The following is a 15,372-nucleotide window of genomic DNA, read 5'->3' as shown; positions in this document are numbered from 1 at the left end:
ATGGCTTGCGCAAGGTTATTAATCCCCGAGACTTTTTCGACAAGGGAAGACGTCGTTTCTGTTGTCGTTTCTAAATTGTTTTCTTCTGACAGTTTGAACAAATGGACACTCTCAAGACATGCCTTCCGGTGTTTTTCAGTGTCTTCCAAATAACACTTTTGACTGCAATATCTCTGCTTTTGGCAAATAGGGCATGTCACTAAATACTCTAAAACAACGCTATTAGTACACACAGAACATGTTCCATTGATCACTTTCGCTGGAAGGTCGACGGCTTTGTCAGAAGTTTTTACCTCGACTCGCGGAACACTTGGACTCTTCTGTGGTGTTTGCAGGGTGGACTGGAACTTTTCAAAGTTTGGGACAAATTGTACAATGCAATCGCAGAAAAGCGCAAATTTATTAATAAAGACTTCAAGCATCTTCTCTTCCCCTTTCTCACAGACACCACTGATGAAACGATTAATAAACGACAGTGCTGCAGACGTGAAATTGTTTCCTTCATTGTAAATGACGTACATAGCAAAGTCAAGGATCTTCTCGAGAAGAAACACAAAGGTCGCGTTCTCAAGAAGAAACTCGAGCGTTTTATGAAACAAGTTCTCCGCAGAGTTGGTTACCCAGCTTTGTGGGACGTCAATAGTAAACAAACGTAATATACACGTTTTCAGTATGACTTCTGTCAAGTCGGGTGTGAAGACTGGAATGAATTCGCGGATCAATGTGAAGAAGATGTCGACCGCACTCGTCGAGACAGAAACATACGTTGAGTGGATATTACGTCCCAAAAGTTCGAAGAGTGGTAAGAGCTGTTCATAGAATTGGTCATTCAAAGTAATTTCTTTGTTTGTTCCCAAGCGGTTGGTGATCACCACTTGTGTTAACGTGAGCACTTGCAGTTCGACTTCTTCAACTGATTTTAAAGACCCAAAAGACTTCAAACATCTGAGAAAGTCAAAGTAAAATGTCTCGTACTCAGAACTCTTCTCAAAGACTTTAAAAACGTTTTTAAAGAATTGAAAAGAGTTAATCGACACACTTGGACAGTCCACAGAAGCAAACAGAAATATCTCAAACAGACTTTCCCACCCCGATTTCATGTTCTCGTAATACTTTTTGTTCGTGAAAATTTGGTGGAGGACTTGGATCACAAAATCTCGAACTTGTGGGCTCGGGTGGTCCGACACAACCACTACATAACTTTTGAACAACTCGTTTTGAATTGGAAGGTCACACTCTTTTTTCGTCATTATTTCCATAGTAAGTTGTCTCAAATTGTCAATGACACTCATCGCAACATTCTCGACGGGATGTAACCCACATCGGATGTAAAAAGGTACCAAGTGTTTGAGGATGTTGTGCCACACCATTTCAGGGCGAGTGATGTTTGCATTCAAACATATCACAATCCGTTGTAAGATGTTGATTCGCGGAATCGGCGCTTCCAATTCCTTAATCGCAACACCACAAATGCCTTTAAAGAAGTACACAACCGCTTCATCAGTAAGTTCCAGTGTATTATACAAATTGATTAAATCGGAGTCTCCCACGTCCAATACACATGATGGAATTTTTTCTGCTGTTATTTCTTCTTTGTCACCGTCTTGTTTGTATGAAGATTTGTACACAGAAAATTTGGAAATTCTCTCATCTTTGCTCATTTTGGGAGGGACGTCATCCTTCCATCCAGAAGCGATCATATGTATTCGTTCGACACGTAGAAGAGAAGATAAACACCTTTCCCAACACTCTTCCAAATTGTTGCACTCGACGCCGCATACCATCAACATCGTTTGTACGGCCACCATATTTCTTGGTGTAATTTTCTCGACTTCATTCATACGCATCATTTGAATAAGAATATCAATCAACGAACTTTTCGTTGGGTGGACGGTAATACATGAGATATGGATCAAGTCGACCACTGTTTTTAACAGCATTTTGATGTTTTCCATACTCTGGACCTCTTCAAATATCTTCGAAATCGTCTTTGAAACATTTTGAATGACCAAGTCGTAGATTTTCAGAGGAACACATTGTGGTGCGACAGGGATGAATGGTGTGAAATTACTCAGAACAGCCTTTTGTCGCGCGTACGCATTCAACTTCCTCAAATCTTGCTGGACAACCGCAAACCGTTTTTTGCCTTGCATATCGATTTTGTCCATGGCTTGAATTTTGTCCACAATTGATATGTCCGGGAAGTAAAACGCCTCTTTAGTTGTCCGTTCAAAGACTCCTTTTAACATCCCATCATCCAGTGTTATCCCAAACCCTGATGTTATTACATCTTTGAACTTTTCGTACGTGTCCATCGCCTTTGTTTTTGCAGATGGGTTGTGGGATTCCGTCGACAGAAATATCACACTTGTCGCAAACTGATAGACGTTGTCCGACGTCAAATTTAAGGCAACGAGACGCTCTTTGTTCTCTTCATAATAAAACTTACCAAAACTCTCCATCACGCGGTCAACAACTTGTGACTCCCCTCCCATCACAAACGCTTCAAAAACTAAACGAAGCGCTTCATCTATTTCCTTCCCTTTAAAATTCAGTGACGCAATCAAAGCTGTCAATACAGAGACATTAAAAGGGTCCGGTTTCCCAACATAGTCGCCGATAGCAACTTTGTCGAGGTCGATGTGGTTTGTGTAGAACGCGACAACACCTTCAGGTGTCTCCTCGCAAAACTTTTCGTCGAAGAACAGTCTCATCCCCTTCTTGGCGTCTTCTTTAAATATCTTGCAAATCTCCACAAAACGGGTTTTATGTTGGATGAGCTCTTCAATATCAATTTCACCGTGAGTTGGCTCGACAACGTCTTGTTTGAGGGAGTTAATCAAAATTTGAAGAGTGCTCAGTGCAGCCTTTTTGACTAGTTCATCGCTCTCGTTCTCCGATACATACAGCAGTATATTGAATATGTTCCACACGTCATTTTCACCATACAACTCACAGTCGCAATTGATGTACAATTGTGGGAGCATCCGCTTTTCAGTGACTTTATTGAACACTTCCAACGTCTTCAGTTTCATCGACTGCGTTGTGTTTGGGTGTCTCAGAACAGACACAAAAACAACGTAAAAGAGTTCGTTGAGGAGTCCTTTAAACAAGTCGGGGTGGTCTAACACTGCTTTGATCAAAGAGATTCCTTCAGTGAACAAGAGTTCTTCAGTCAAGGAATAAATAGCAGTGTTTGTGATCTTCTGGACCACCACACGTTGTCTCTCTGATTTCAAAAACATGTCAGACTTTTTAATTTCATTTGAAAAGTTTGAAATCCACACCGTTAAAAATCGAATCGCTTGTATTTTACACTTCAAGTCGATCATTTCCTTCGCTTCGTTTGTCATCGTCTGAATAAAATATTTAAACGACTGCGACCCAATTTCTCGTTGTGACCACCGAGTCGTGGTCAGCGTGTACAAGAAATCCAAAATTTCAAACGAATCTGCAAACGATTTAGAGACGTCGGAGAACACTGGTGAAATTGGAGTCACTGGACTAGTCGAGGAGTTTCGAGAATGTCCAGACGGGCGTGTCTCTTCTTCCGAACTTCTCATCGTTGCAATTTCAGTGTTAATGAGTAACCCTTTAATGATCTCCGCAATGTCGTCGACACAATTTGACAACGTTGTTGTGTGAATGTTTGTCATCAGCGACGCATCGAAGAGTACTTGGAACGACTTCAAAAGGAGATCGTCGTGTGTAGGATGGATTGGTGAGAGTGTTGACTGTCTCAAGCAGTTAATAAACGAATTGTTTACTGTGAGGTTTGGTGAGTACTTATAAGACTCAAGCACCGTCTCTACTGCTGTTGTGTACATATGTTGTGGTATGAAACATCTACAATATGAATACTCAATAAGGTCGACTAATCCTTTTATTATAGCAGTCTCTTTCACTGGACAATCTTTTAAGAGGACAAATACTTTCTCAAAAAATTCCTTGTTAGATCCATTGTTCAGTGCTTGTTTAAAGTTGGACGCTAAAGTCATTTGACGCAATTCATCATACTGTGCTCGAAGTGAACGAACCTTCTTTGCAGAACTGAAAATCAATTGAACGATAGAATCAAAGTCGTTCATTGGCCTGGGATAATTAGTTTAGAGATGAAGACTGGCTTTTCTGAAGAATGAAAAAATTCTGTACGTTATCATGTTGTTACTACACTATAAGGAAAATACTATAAAGTATAGGTTTGCAAGTATACTCTATTCTTTTTAAATCCATTTTCTATAAATAATTATTATTTTAAAAAGTTTATAAAAGAGAAAAATTTTTAATTTTTCATTGTATTAAGTTTGACGTAAAACTACAAAGATAATTAACAATTTTATTTTTTTACAAAAAAAAGTTCAAAAAATATAAAAATTGTGAATATTAAAGTTTATTAATAAATTTATTATTTTAACAAATCATTTTTTATTGTTTTTTTCATAATATTAAAATTATAAAACAATTTTATATTTGGTAATTAATAAATATAGTAATTTGTTAAATAAAATTATTGTAAAAGAAGAATAATAAAAAATTATAAATTTTATTGTTAAATTATAAAATTATAAAAAAATTTTAAATATAAATATATTTATTATAATCAAATTATAATTAGTTAAATATAAAATAATATTTTTAAATAAAAATCGAAAAAACAACAAGACAACAAATAAAAACTTGAAATGGGTTTTCAATTATAATAAACAGTTGATATGAATCTATAAAATAAACAATACCTCTTAGCTTAAAATCATTTAAACTTCCCATATTTGCTTTCCAAAAACAAGAAGAAAAATAGTTAAATAGTATTAGCAAAACAACTATAAATAATAGTTCAAGTCATTCTTCTCACCAAAAAAACAGAAAGAGTGAAGAAATGAAGGTGAAAAGAGTTTTTTCGTATAAAAACAGTCTGTAAAAATGAAAGCAAATACTAAAAGATGAAGAGCGAAAAAAGAACTCTCTAAACTTGAAAAACTTAAAAATTCACTTCGTGTGTTTTAATGGCTGAAAATGTGAAGCTTGTAGTGGTGGGCGATGGAAATGTGGGGAAGACGTGTATGTTGATGTGTTACACGTCTGATGAGTTCCCTACTGATTATATCCCAACTGTGTTTGACAACTATGTTGCAAATGTGACAGTCGATGAAAAAAAAATCAACCTTGGTCTATGGGACACTGGTTTGTATTTAATGGTATTTCTATAACACTTTATATAACAAAACACATTAATAAATATATAAGTATTCCTGTATTTTCAAACACAATACGTTGACATATAGCAGGTCAAGAGGAGTACAATAGTTTGCGTCCATTGTCGTATCCACAAACTGATATCTTTTTATTGTGTTTCTCTGTTGTGTATCATGCGTCTTACGTTAATGTCCGAGACAAAGTTTGTTTGTAATGTCATTAGTATATAGAAATGACATATAGTGGGTCAAAGAAGTCCTTCATCACTGCCCCACTGCGAAGTTAATGGTTATTGGAACAAAAACAGATCTCCGTGAAGATATAAAAGAATTGAAAACAATGAGCGAAAATGGCGAACAACCTTACACAAAAGAAGACGGTGATAAGTTAGCAGCAGAGTTAAAAGCCTATTGCTATATGGAGTGCTCGGCTTTGAAACGTACTGGTCTGAAAGATATTTTCGATCAAGCAGTTCGCTTTACTTTGAAACAAAGAGGTGGCGCCGGTGAAGGAAAAAGTACTAAAGAAAAGCAAAAGGGAAAGTGTTTCATCCTTTAAAGTTAAAACATAATATTCTTGTTCTTCATTTATGTTTGATTCATTGGCGATGTTTAATTTTACAAGTTATTTAATTCTATTATTAATACTATTTAAACTATTAATACAACTTAACACAATATAACATATTTTATATCAGAGCATCAATCATACTATTAAATATTATTGTACTTAATTATTTTATTTTGCTCTAATAAAATATTAAATTTTTTGATGTATTAACACAAAAAATAATATTGAGTTTTAACATTGTTAGACATAATAATAATTTTATCAAATTTTTATAATATTTTTTACTTAAAACAATGGCTAATTCTTAGTTATTTGTCTAATAATGGTTAAGAAAAAACAAGTTAATTGATTAGAGTGTTTAATAATACAATGAATTATTAAAACTATAATTAAATAACAATTAAGAATTTAATTAATTTTGTTTTACAAGAAACAAAACAATGCCCAATTTAATAATTACATGAAAGAAGTTGGTCTTTTAATAATTAAATTGAATCTTATATCCGAACAACTTGTGATAATATATTATTCATTAACAATTATATTTCCTCAAAACAATAAAATGATTGGACTTCTATACGAAATATTCGAAAAAAGCGATGTATTTTACACTTTAATTTTTTTCATAACATATAAAAAGTTATATGAATGAAACTTATAAAAGAATTAAAATGCAACATGGCTTCATTCTGAACAATGGATACTTTATGCCAGCTATTGGGTTGGGAACTTGGTTGGCAAAACCAGGGGAGGTGGGTGCAGCTGTTCAATTGTCATTAGAGCAAAATTATAGGATGATAGACTGTGCCCGCTTTTACAAGAATGAGAAGGAAATTGGGGAAGTTGGGATTGGTCCATATTTGCAGACGCACAAACGCACTGATATTTTTGTGACATCAAAGTTGTGGATCGACCAAGTGAACAGAGTACGAGAGTCGTGTTTAGAGTCAATCCAAGACCTTAAATGTAAGTATTTAGACTTGTACTTGATGCATTGGCCCGTTGCAGTCAAAGAGAATTCTTCATTCCCACCAAAGACGGAAGACTTCATTGAAAAGGATATCTGTGACACATGGAAAGACATGGAAAAGTTAGTTGATGAAGGGCTAGTGAAATCCATTGGTATTTCAAACTTCAACGAGCGCCAAATTGAGAAAATTATGAAAGTCTGTCGAATCAAACCCGTTGTGAACCAAATTGAAATGAATGTTTATATGCAGCAAAAAGCACTGAGAAAAGTTTGCGATAAATATGAAATAGTCGTCGAGGCGTACAGACCAATTGGGGGGATGTCTAAAGATGGCGTGAAGTCCTGTTTGGATGACGAAGTTGTGGTGCAGCTTGCTCAGAAGTACTCAAAATCAACGGCTCAAATTTGCTTGAAATTTTTGGGTCAAAGCAATGTCATTTCGGTACCCAAAAGTACTAACGCAAATCGCCTCAAACAAAATGTCGACTTATTTGATTGGAAAATCGAAGAAGAAGACATGAAGCAACTCGAGGATAGAGACTTGAAAAAGAGAGACGTGATGTTCAAGGAGTGCTGGAACGGAAAGACTTATGAGGAGTTTTGGGGAGAAAAGCAGTAATTTTTGAGATCATTTTTGAGATGAAAAACCTCAAAATAAATAACATTTTTGGTGTTGGATTTGTTATTCAAAAATAATTTTTCAGAAAAAAAATACAAATTTTGATTTTGTGTTTTGACAAATGAGATTGGACAATAGGTAAAATAAGTATTATTGTGTCAAAACTTTTGTCTCATTAATAACAAAAAAAGAATAATTGTGTTAATAATATTTTTATTATACCAAATACATTAATTTATTATAATTTATAATTATCTCCATTTTTAGGTAACTCGAATGTATTTTTTTGGTAATTAACAAATTTCTACAAAAAAAATGGTAAGTTAACAATTAAATAAAAAAAATTAAATCATTATTAAAAGGTTTGTTTTATAATTAGTTTTTTTTTAATGATTGCCAAAGACTTCTGTAAAAAATTGGCAAACAAACTGTATACTAAAAGTTTTAATAAAATTCGTCATCAATTTAAAAATTGTCTTTTGTAAAAAGGAACTAAAAATAATTGCGCCTTATATTACTTTTTGTTGTTGAATTTGATGTTTTTTTCGACAGAAATGACGTTGTGCATGTTGACACTTTTTAATAATTGTTAACTGATATGTGTTATATATTTATTCTAACAATGATCCAAAAAGTCGGGTTATTGTTGTTCTCTTTTTTCAATCAACTAACTTTATTGCTTCAATTTATTAGTCTATGATTAGACAACACCAGAACTGTCTGTTTTAAAGGCAAAAAACACATTTCCCAAAAATATGTTTCAATTACCTTTTATAATACAATTTACTATCAAATATAGTTTAAAAATGGACAAAGAGGAACTGTGGTGCATGTTGTAAAAAAGACCAGCCCAAGAATGAGGGAGAAAAAGAGGAAATGAAAACCGTTGAAAAAAAAGAGTGACCTAATTGTACGAACAAAAAAAGATTGCACAAAGAAAAAATGGCGGAAGACGAAGCACATGAAGCCTATACAAAATCCGTTATAATGGATTTTAAGAAGGCTGCCGAGTCACAGGATGGGTGGAAACAGATCTATCGCACTGACGATGTGATGGTCTTGACTCAAAAAACAGAGGGGAGTATAGTGAAATTCAAATGCATCACCAAACAAGTCAAAGATGCTGAGCCAGAGTATGTCTTTTCCAGTCTGTGTGACAGAGAATACTTAGCAACCAAAGAGTCAAACGATTTGAAGTTTGATGTTGTTGACAAAATTGATTGCTGCAATGAGGTCATCCACAGAGTACAAAAAATGCCATTAATGGACGACAGAGACTTCGTATATCAGCTCATTAGATATCACAACAAAGAAAAGACTGATTACATCCTTTACTCCAAATCAGTGAACACAAAAATTAAACCCGAAAAGGGCACAACCCGCGGGCACATCTACGTACAAGGGACTTTAATCACCAAAGTGCCTAATGTCGGCACTTTAGTGTATACCTTATCCCACGTCGACATGGGAGGAAAGGTTCCAAGCACTTTAATGGGTGACACGATGGTCAAGCAAATGACTAAAAAGATGTTGAAACAATTCAAGAAGAAAGCAGAAGACTATAAATCGTGGCAAGCCCAACACTCCAACCTTGACCAGTATTGGCTTCAAACTGTTGATTGGATGGAAGAGTAATACAATTTGAAATAATTAACTGTTCTTCGACTTCTGTTCCGTTATAGAGATGTCTTGAGTGGGTTATTCGCGTTGGTAATACTTGAAGTGGATCAATCGAAGTAAAGAGGTTAATTAAACAGTGGAGAATTGAATTCAGAGTCGAGTCAACTCATACCTTTTCCCGACTCCATACAAAATGATCAAGAAGATGACCAGAATGTCGATTGGAATAAATGTGACAAAATATGATACATCGTCACTCCCATCGAAGTTTGTAGCCAACAGCGCAATAAATGTCATCGTGAAGGGACACACTATACTGATCACCAGCATCACAAATAGACTCTGTAACGCAGCCAAATCGGAATTTGTGACATCGAGCCAACAGATTTTGTTGCAACACGAGTCTGTATCGTATGATTTACCACAGAGACACAACCCACAAAATACAAAGAAAGAAACCATTGGGAATATGAATATGACACCAAGTAGAAAGTAAAATGGTATGAAGATGATATGAAATGACACATCTATGACATCCTCTATCTTTACAACAACCAAAATGATGCCAATAAACACAACAATACCAACAGGTATTGCCAGTAGTCCTCTCCAAATCTGGACCGAGACAATTGGTCGTCTTGAAAACGTGAAGCACCCAAAGAAAATCCAAATCAATGTCCATATCAAGAGTGGTGGGATAATAACTAAGTAACTCAGTCCAAGACTTATAGCAAAGAGAATTACGTAGTTGATGACCAGACATGGTTCTGTCAAAATCCCAGCACCTCTTCGTCCGAAGATATAGAGATATCGGATTGTTTCAATAGGAGAGGAGTACCACCGGACAGGAGGTTCATCGTCGTCTGTTAGTTTCCCTGTGCAAAAGTTGGTCATAGGCACTATCGTTAAAACAATGAGAAGAGGGAGAAATAGCAGCACGACAAGCCAATAGCCCACATTGACATATCCATCCAACTCAACTTGTAATAACACCAATCCAAAGATGCCAAAGAGTATTGCGATTAAGTCATTTGATATGAAATTACAGCAATCCCTCATGGTGAAGAGCATGTGCTCAAGCTTGTTTTGGCGTTCCATTTTGCGGAATTCAATCCGCGTATTCTCTTGATCGTTGTCCTCCTGTTTTTTATCAATTAAACTGCGGATCGCATCTCTCTTCGTGTAAGTCACACGACCAGTGCTACTCAACACTAAAGAGGTCCACACTTCGTCTCGCTTACAAATGTACCAGACTCTTCGATTCGTTTGACTGAAATTTATCAAGTCCTCGGGCGTTAAATATTGCGTGATAGTAAATATTGAATCGTCTGAAATAGACTCAAGAACGTTAACAGTCGGATTTTCGTGGTCCGCAAACTGCGGTTCCCCATCGAGTTCAATGCCTTGGGAATTCGTTAAGTCTATCTCATTCAAACTCATTCACTCAACAAAATCTAGTTTATTTTTTTTGTGTGTTTTCTCAATTCATTACCTTATTCTATAAATATTAAAGTACTTACTATATATATAGTATATACTATCTTTTATTGCAAAATATAGTATATACTATATTTATTTATTTTTTTATATTATATTATACTATATAATACAATTTTTTTTTGTATTATTAAAAAAATAAGTAATATAATTTATATTATATTACTTACTATTTTTATTGTAAAATATTAACAAATAAATACTATATTTATTTTTTATAATTGTATTATAAAAAAACTATTATTATTATATAATATAATTAATAGAAAAAATAGAACAAAAAATAAATTGAATTTATAATTTAAATATTTTTAACCAAAATCTACAATATATTTTGAACACCGTTAAAAATAATATGAAATAGTTTTTCATGTACCATAATTATTAATACAACAGTTAATATAGTAATGACACAAAATTTGTTTTGAATTGATTTGAGGAAGAAAAATAACTATAATTAATTAATAAAAAATGATACAACTCAACCCAAATTTATCACTATACATCTTTCTTTTTATTTAAGAGAACGTCGAGTGTATAAAGTCAAGTACGTCTTGTCTGACGAAAGCGTAAAACTCGAGTGGATACTTCAGTTTTTTCGATGCGTACGACGGTTGTAGATTACTTAGTGTATGATATGTCATGCTAGTATCCTGCAAGTCCTGATGTACGTCATTATCGATGTCGACACATTTTGTTGAGTCGTCGAATTCGATGAGGAGTCCATTGAAATGGCTCAGAAAGATACCCGTTATAGTTGTTTCAAACGGTTCCACTTTGATATATTTCTCCGACGACACCGCTCTTCTTTTCATTCCCCCCATCATTTTGACCAAATGGTTATTCACGTACTTCCCTATATTCACCAACTCCTTTTGACTGATTCTTCTATGCTTATTGAACAACACTAAATCAACATCTCTGACCTTTTTCATGATCATTGTGAATTGGGCAGACCTCGTTCCCTTCAAGTCAAACTTGACCCCTTCCTTCTCTAAATATGTCATCAACGAGTTACAGATGGACGCATCCATATTCCTCTTGTGTTGTCTTCTCTTCTTTTTATCTTCAACGGACGACGACTTGAGCATTTCCTCGGACATCCGTTGCGCCATGACGGTGATGTCCATATCGACTATTCCGTCCTTCGTGTATTTGTGCACAAAGTTGATCGTCAACAGGGGAAACGTTTTCTTTGATATTTTGTAGACTCTCTCAATTCCAATTTCATAGCCAAACATGTTTAAAAGACCAATGAAGACCGCCTGTTGACACGCTTCATTAGTCTTTGAGAGTTGTTTCAGTCGTTCCCAGTCCGGTTTCTTCTTCTCCTTTGGCGCCTTTGTGTTCTGTTGGAGTATTGGTATCCGGACCTCCTTCTTTTCCTTTTCGACTTTCTCTGGAAATGGTAAAGTCGGGGAGTTCGCCATTTCACATTTAACACTGCCACTTGTGATATTGGGTATGTTCGTCACACTTTGGTTCACATTTTGTAGTACACTTTGTGAGACTTGTTGACTCATTTGGGCTCCAATTTGTGTATTTTGGCATTGTTGAGGGAAGTGGTGCGATCTCTGTAAAGTTTGGTGGTCGACAGACTGTGTCAACCGTTCCTGTTGGACGTCCAATGGTGGAATATTTAATTTCGATATAGGTTTTGGGGTTGTAATAATATATGGGGTGGTAGTGATAAATGGCTTTGGTATATCTGTGGGGAGCATCTCAATAAATGGCTTTGATGTATCAATCGGTAACATAATTTGATTCACAGATCCAAAGCTCATTATTCAGTTCAGGTTTTGATTTTTTCGATATTGTGTTTTGTATTTTCGTAGGGTTTTCAGGAAGTCAATATAGTTTCATGACTAGTTTATTTACCATTCATTACTATTCGAGATTGTTTGTCGTTAAAAACCCCGTCATAATATGACGGTTGATTCTATTCAAAGTGTTTTGAACTGTTTTTAAGACCTTTAGACATAATAAACAGTGAATGAGTCAAACAAAGAGAGTCTTATTTTATGTTGATAAGAGTAAAATTGAAAAAATTGGATGGGAGAATTACAAGAAGGCGGAGTGTGCTATTAAAGGGCAGAATTATACAATTGAAGTTGGAACAAAGTATTATGGGGAGTATGACTATATCTTCACTTCGGCATCCCATTGCGACAAAACTTCATACGTTGACCTTGTGAATGCAAACACACAGAAAATGTATGCCGACGATGTAGAAACACAAGAACAGCTACTCTCGAGATACCGCCTGAATGAATTACTTTCAAAGCATCATATTAGTATCCCAAGTTATTCATATTGTCGATGTCAAGAAGACCTTGAGAATGTCGTATCTACTCGCAAAGTAAATCTTCCGTTAATTGCAAAATGCGACGTTTCACAAGGGGGGTCGAGACAAATGTCTATTCTTTTTCAGCCCGTATTAAATACAATCAATTACCCATGTTTTGTACAAGAATATTTAGACCACGACGGTCTCATTTTGAAAATTTATTTAATTGGTCGGAAGGTGGTGTTACAAGAATGGGAAGATGCCATCGAAAACGTTGACGCATCAGTACCACAGACTACTTTCAAGAACGAAAAAGCAAAAATAGCGAAGAGAACAATTCCCCTTAATCAAGATGATGTGCTGAACATCGCATATAGCGTCTACGACTCGTTAAAACTCCCGTTCCTCGGTGTCGATGTCGTTTTGGATAAAAAGACTCAAAAGCTCTTTGTCATCGACATAAACCTCTTCCCATCGTACCACAAAAAATTCTCACCCAGTGACCTTGTCACACTATTGCTAAGTCACTGAAATACCTTTGTACTCATTTTTATAGTTCTTTTTAATTTCATGGATATATGTTGAATAGTTTAAATTTTTATTCACGTGAATTATTGATTTTTTAAATTAACGTATTTATTTCCAATTTTTACGATTATTTAACGTCATTTTATTATTATATTTTCCATATTGTTTTTCTATTTAATTAACGAAACACCAATAAAAAACAACTCGTTAAATAAAAAAAATGTGCATTTTGTATTCAAAAACTAATCACAGAATAAAAACCCTAATAATTCTGAAGAAATCGCAAAAACCAAGAAATTTTGAAGAAACACAAAAGAAAAGAAAAAAAAGAGAAAAATCAGAAAATGAGTGATTTAGAGAAGCAAGTGTACCAATATCTTCGCCGATCGATTCCAGGACTTCCAGAGCAAGAACCGTCGTACCCCGAATTTGTTAAATTTATTATTGCTAACGACACAGGAAACTACCTTCCGATCACTACAGCGACATGCGGACTTTTCTTTATGATATCAGGAACTACATATCTAAAGACAGAACATTTAAATAACATTGTACCTCTTTGCTTACACTCGTTACATATCACTTCCCTCCCTTCAACAGAACGGTTTGAAGAAACAGTACCTTCCTTCCTTAATGAATGTCAAACCATTATAAGAAATATTCCAGCGTTCGAACAATATATCGACGTCTGCGACGAAGATATCAAAAATGTGATTCTCGACGCCGTGTTGCACGCTATCGTGTTCTTCTCCGTCGAGTATTGCCAAGAGGAAATCCTTACCACAATTGCTTTGTGCATTACTGAGGGGAATGTGCGTCGTCTGTTCGAATACATCGATATGTCACAACAACTGTTCCATTTGTTTTCATTGATCAACACCAAATCCCCCCTCTCAGCCACTTGTAAGTACTCAACGGCTCGAAAACTATTGTTCTCGTCGACCTTTGATTACGTCAAAACCATGGTCTGTGGAGAGTCGTTTCTATCAGTGAAAAATGATTTAGTCACATTGGTTGATGCTAATGATGTTTCTGGAATCATACAGTTGTTCTTATTTACTGGGCAATATACACGCTTGTCACAACAATTATTGGTGGACGATGAGACGACTTTGGAAGTGTTTAGAAGAGCTGTTATAAGAGGGATCGTTGATTTGGAGAATGCTTCTATGTACTCCCTTGGGGGAAATTCACTTGGGTATTCCAGCCTTGTCTCTTTTAATTGTACTGCGTCGCAGGCATCTGCTGTCAAAGCACTTTTGTCATTTTCCGAATTCAGAGAGAAGTACTTTGACGTATTGAGTCGTTACATCGACTTTATCAAAGACAAGAAAAAGACGTATTTAGTCGAAATTGTGAAATGCATTAAAAGTGACTTGGAAATACTTTTTTCGTATGAGGTGACGAACCCCGATGACATTGACGTGCTGTGTAATGCAGTCCAGAGCTGTGATATTTATGACACTGCGTATCAAAGAAATGTGACAGCGTTTGTGTTCTCGAACATCAACTACTACATTCCCAATGTCGAAAAATTAAAACGAATTGTCCAGATCATCGGACTTGACCAGAAGTGTCCGCTTGTTCTTGTGAATGAATTGAAAAAGACTTTGGCTAATCTCGAGAGCCCAAAGGATCTCCGAATGTTGAGTTACTTGGTCGCGTCCAATCCCGTTGTTGGGGATTCTGCTGTTTTGTCTGATGAAATGGTTTCAAAATACATTTCTAAGTTTAGTGATTCGGAAGAGATCACTGATTTTGTTGGAACACTTTTGAACTGTGGATATGTCCTTTCACCCGGCCAACTTGATCCACTTGTGAACAAGATGATTGGAACGGAACTCACAGAAAACGGGAAGAGAATTGTCGAGTGCTTTGTGCGTGTTGGTGGCAACTTAGTGAAGAAGATGAAAATAATAAAGGATATAGAGTTTTGTGAGACAATGGTTGGGAAGTATGGCATCAAAAAGGCGGATTTAGCAGACGCAGTGGAGGCTTTTTCAAATGGATTTGGAGGGTTTGGAGTGCTTGTTGTCCATTTTTGGGCGTTAGGGAAAGGGGGAATGGATGTCACACAGAACGTGAAGA

The 15,372-nt window shown here is 35.6% G+C and overlaps 8 protein-coding genes across 8 annotated transcripts; 5 read left to right on the top strand and 3 right to left on the bottom strand.

Annotated features, from left to right (window-relative positions):
• Positions 1–70: 70 nt before the first annotated feature.
• On the bottom strand, positions 71–4,088 carry EIN_046880 (guanyl-nucleotide exchange factor, putative; the record flags this gene model as incomplete). The annotated part of the gene is made up of 2 exons (XM_004261148.1): positions 71–176; positions 232–4,088. The coding sequence occupies 2 exons, from the start codon at positions 4,086–4,088 to the stop codon at positions 71–73; spliced, it is 3,963 nt and encodes a 1,320-aa protein (XP_004261196.1).
• Positions 4,089–5,003: 915 nt separating this feature from the next.
• EIN_046870 (RAC GTPase, putative) lies at positions 5,004–5,751 on the top strand (the record flags this gene model as incomplete). The annotated part of the gene is made up of 3 exons (XM_004261147.1): positions 5,004–5,181; positions 5,283–5,395; positions 5,437–5,751. 3 exons carry the CDS (start codon positions 5,004–5,006, stop codon positions 5,749–5,751), a joined length of 606 nt encoding a protein of 201 aa, XP_004261195.1.
• A 656-nt stretch (positions 5,752–6,407) lies between these two features.
• Positions 6,408–7,352, top strand: EIN_046860 (aldose reductase, putative; the record flags this gene model as incomplete). The annotated part of the gene is made up of 1 exon (XM_004261146.1): positions 6,408–7,352. The coding sequence occupies one exon, from the start codon at positions 6,408–6,410 to the stop codon at positions 7,350–7,352; it is 945 nt and encodes a 314-aa protein (XP_004261194.1).
• A 942-nt stretch (positions 7,353–8,294) lies between these two features.
• EIN_046850 (hypothetical protein) lies at positions 8,295–8,987 on the top strand (the record flags this gene model as incomplete). Its single annotated transcript, XM_004261145.1, has 1 exon — positions 8,295–8,987. One exon carries the CDS (start codon positions 8,295–8,297, stop codon positions 8,985–8,987), a length of 693 nt encoding a protein of 230 aa, XP_004261193.1.
• A 135-nt stretch (positions 8,988–9,122) lies between these two features.
• Positions 9,123–10,412, bottom strand: EIN_046840 (hypothetical protein; the record flags this gene model as incomplete). The annotated part of the gene is made up of 1 exon (XM_004261144.1): positions 9,123–10,412. The coding sequence occupies one exon, from the start codon at positions 10,410–10,412 to the stop codon at positions 9,123–9,125; it is 1,290 nt and encodes a 429-aa protein (XP_004261192.1).
• Positions 10,413–10,987: 575 nt separating this feature from the next.
• On the bottom strand, positions 10,988–12,226 carry EIN_046830 (hypothetical protein; the record flags this gene model as incomplete). The annotated part of the gene is made up of 1 exon (XM_004261143.1): positions 10,988–12,226. The coding sequence occupies one exon, from the start codon at positions 12,224–12,226 to the stop codon at positions 10,988–10,990; it is 1,239 nt and encodes a 412-aa protein (XP_004261191.1).
• A 236-nt stretch (positions 12,227–12,462) lies between these two features.
• On the top strand, positions 12,463–13,287 carry EIN_046820 (hypothetical protein; the record flags this gene model as incomplete). Its single annotated transcript, XM_004261142.1, has 1 exon — positions 12,463–13,287. The coding sequence occupies one exon, from the start codon at positions 12,463–12,465 to the stop codon at positions 13,285–13,287; it is 825 nt and encodes a 274-aa protein (XP_004261190.1).
• A 341-nt stretch (positions 13,288–13,628) lies between these two features.
• Positions 13,629–15,372, top strand: EIN_046810 (hypothetical protein; the record flags this gene model as incomplete). Its single annotated transcript, XM_004261141.1, has 1 exon — positions 13,629–15,372. A coding segment is annotated over one exon (1,744 nt), but the record flags the coding sequence as incomplete, so codon positions are not given.

This window comes from Entamoeba invadens (genome assembly GCF_000330505.1).
Source record: "Entamoeba invadens IP1 unplaced genomic scaffold scaff_1105074725885, whole genome shotgun sequence".
Lineage (NCBI taxonomy): Eukaryota > Evosea > Mastigamoebida > Endamoebidae > Entamoeba > Entamoeba invadens.
This window is presented reverse-complemented; position numbering and strand designations above follow the sequence as displayed.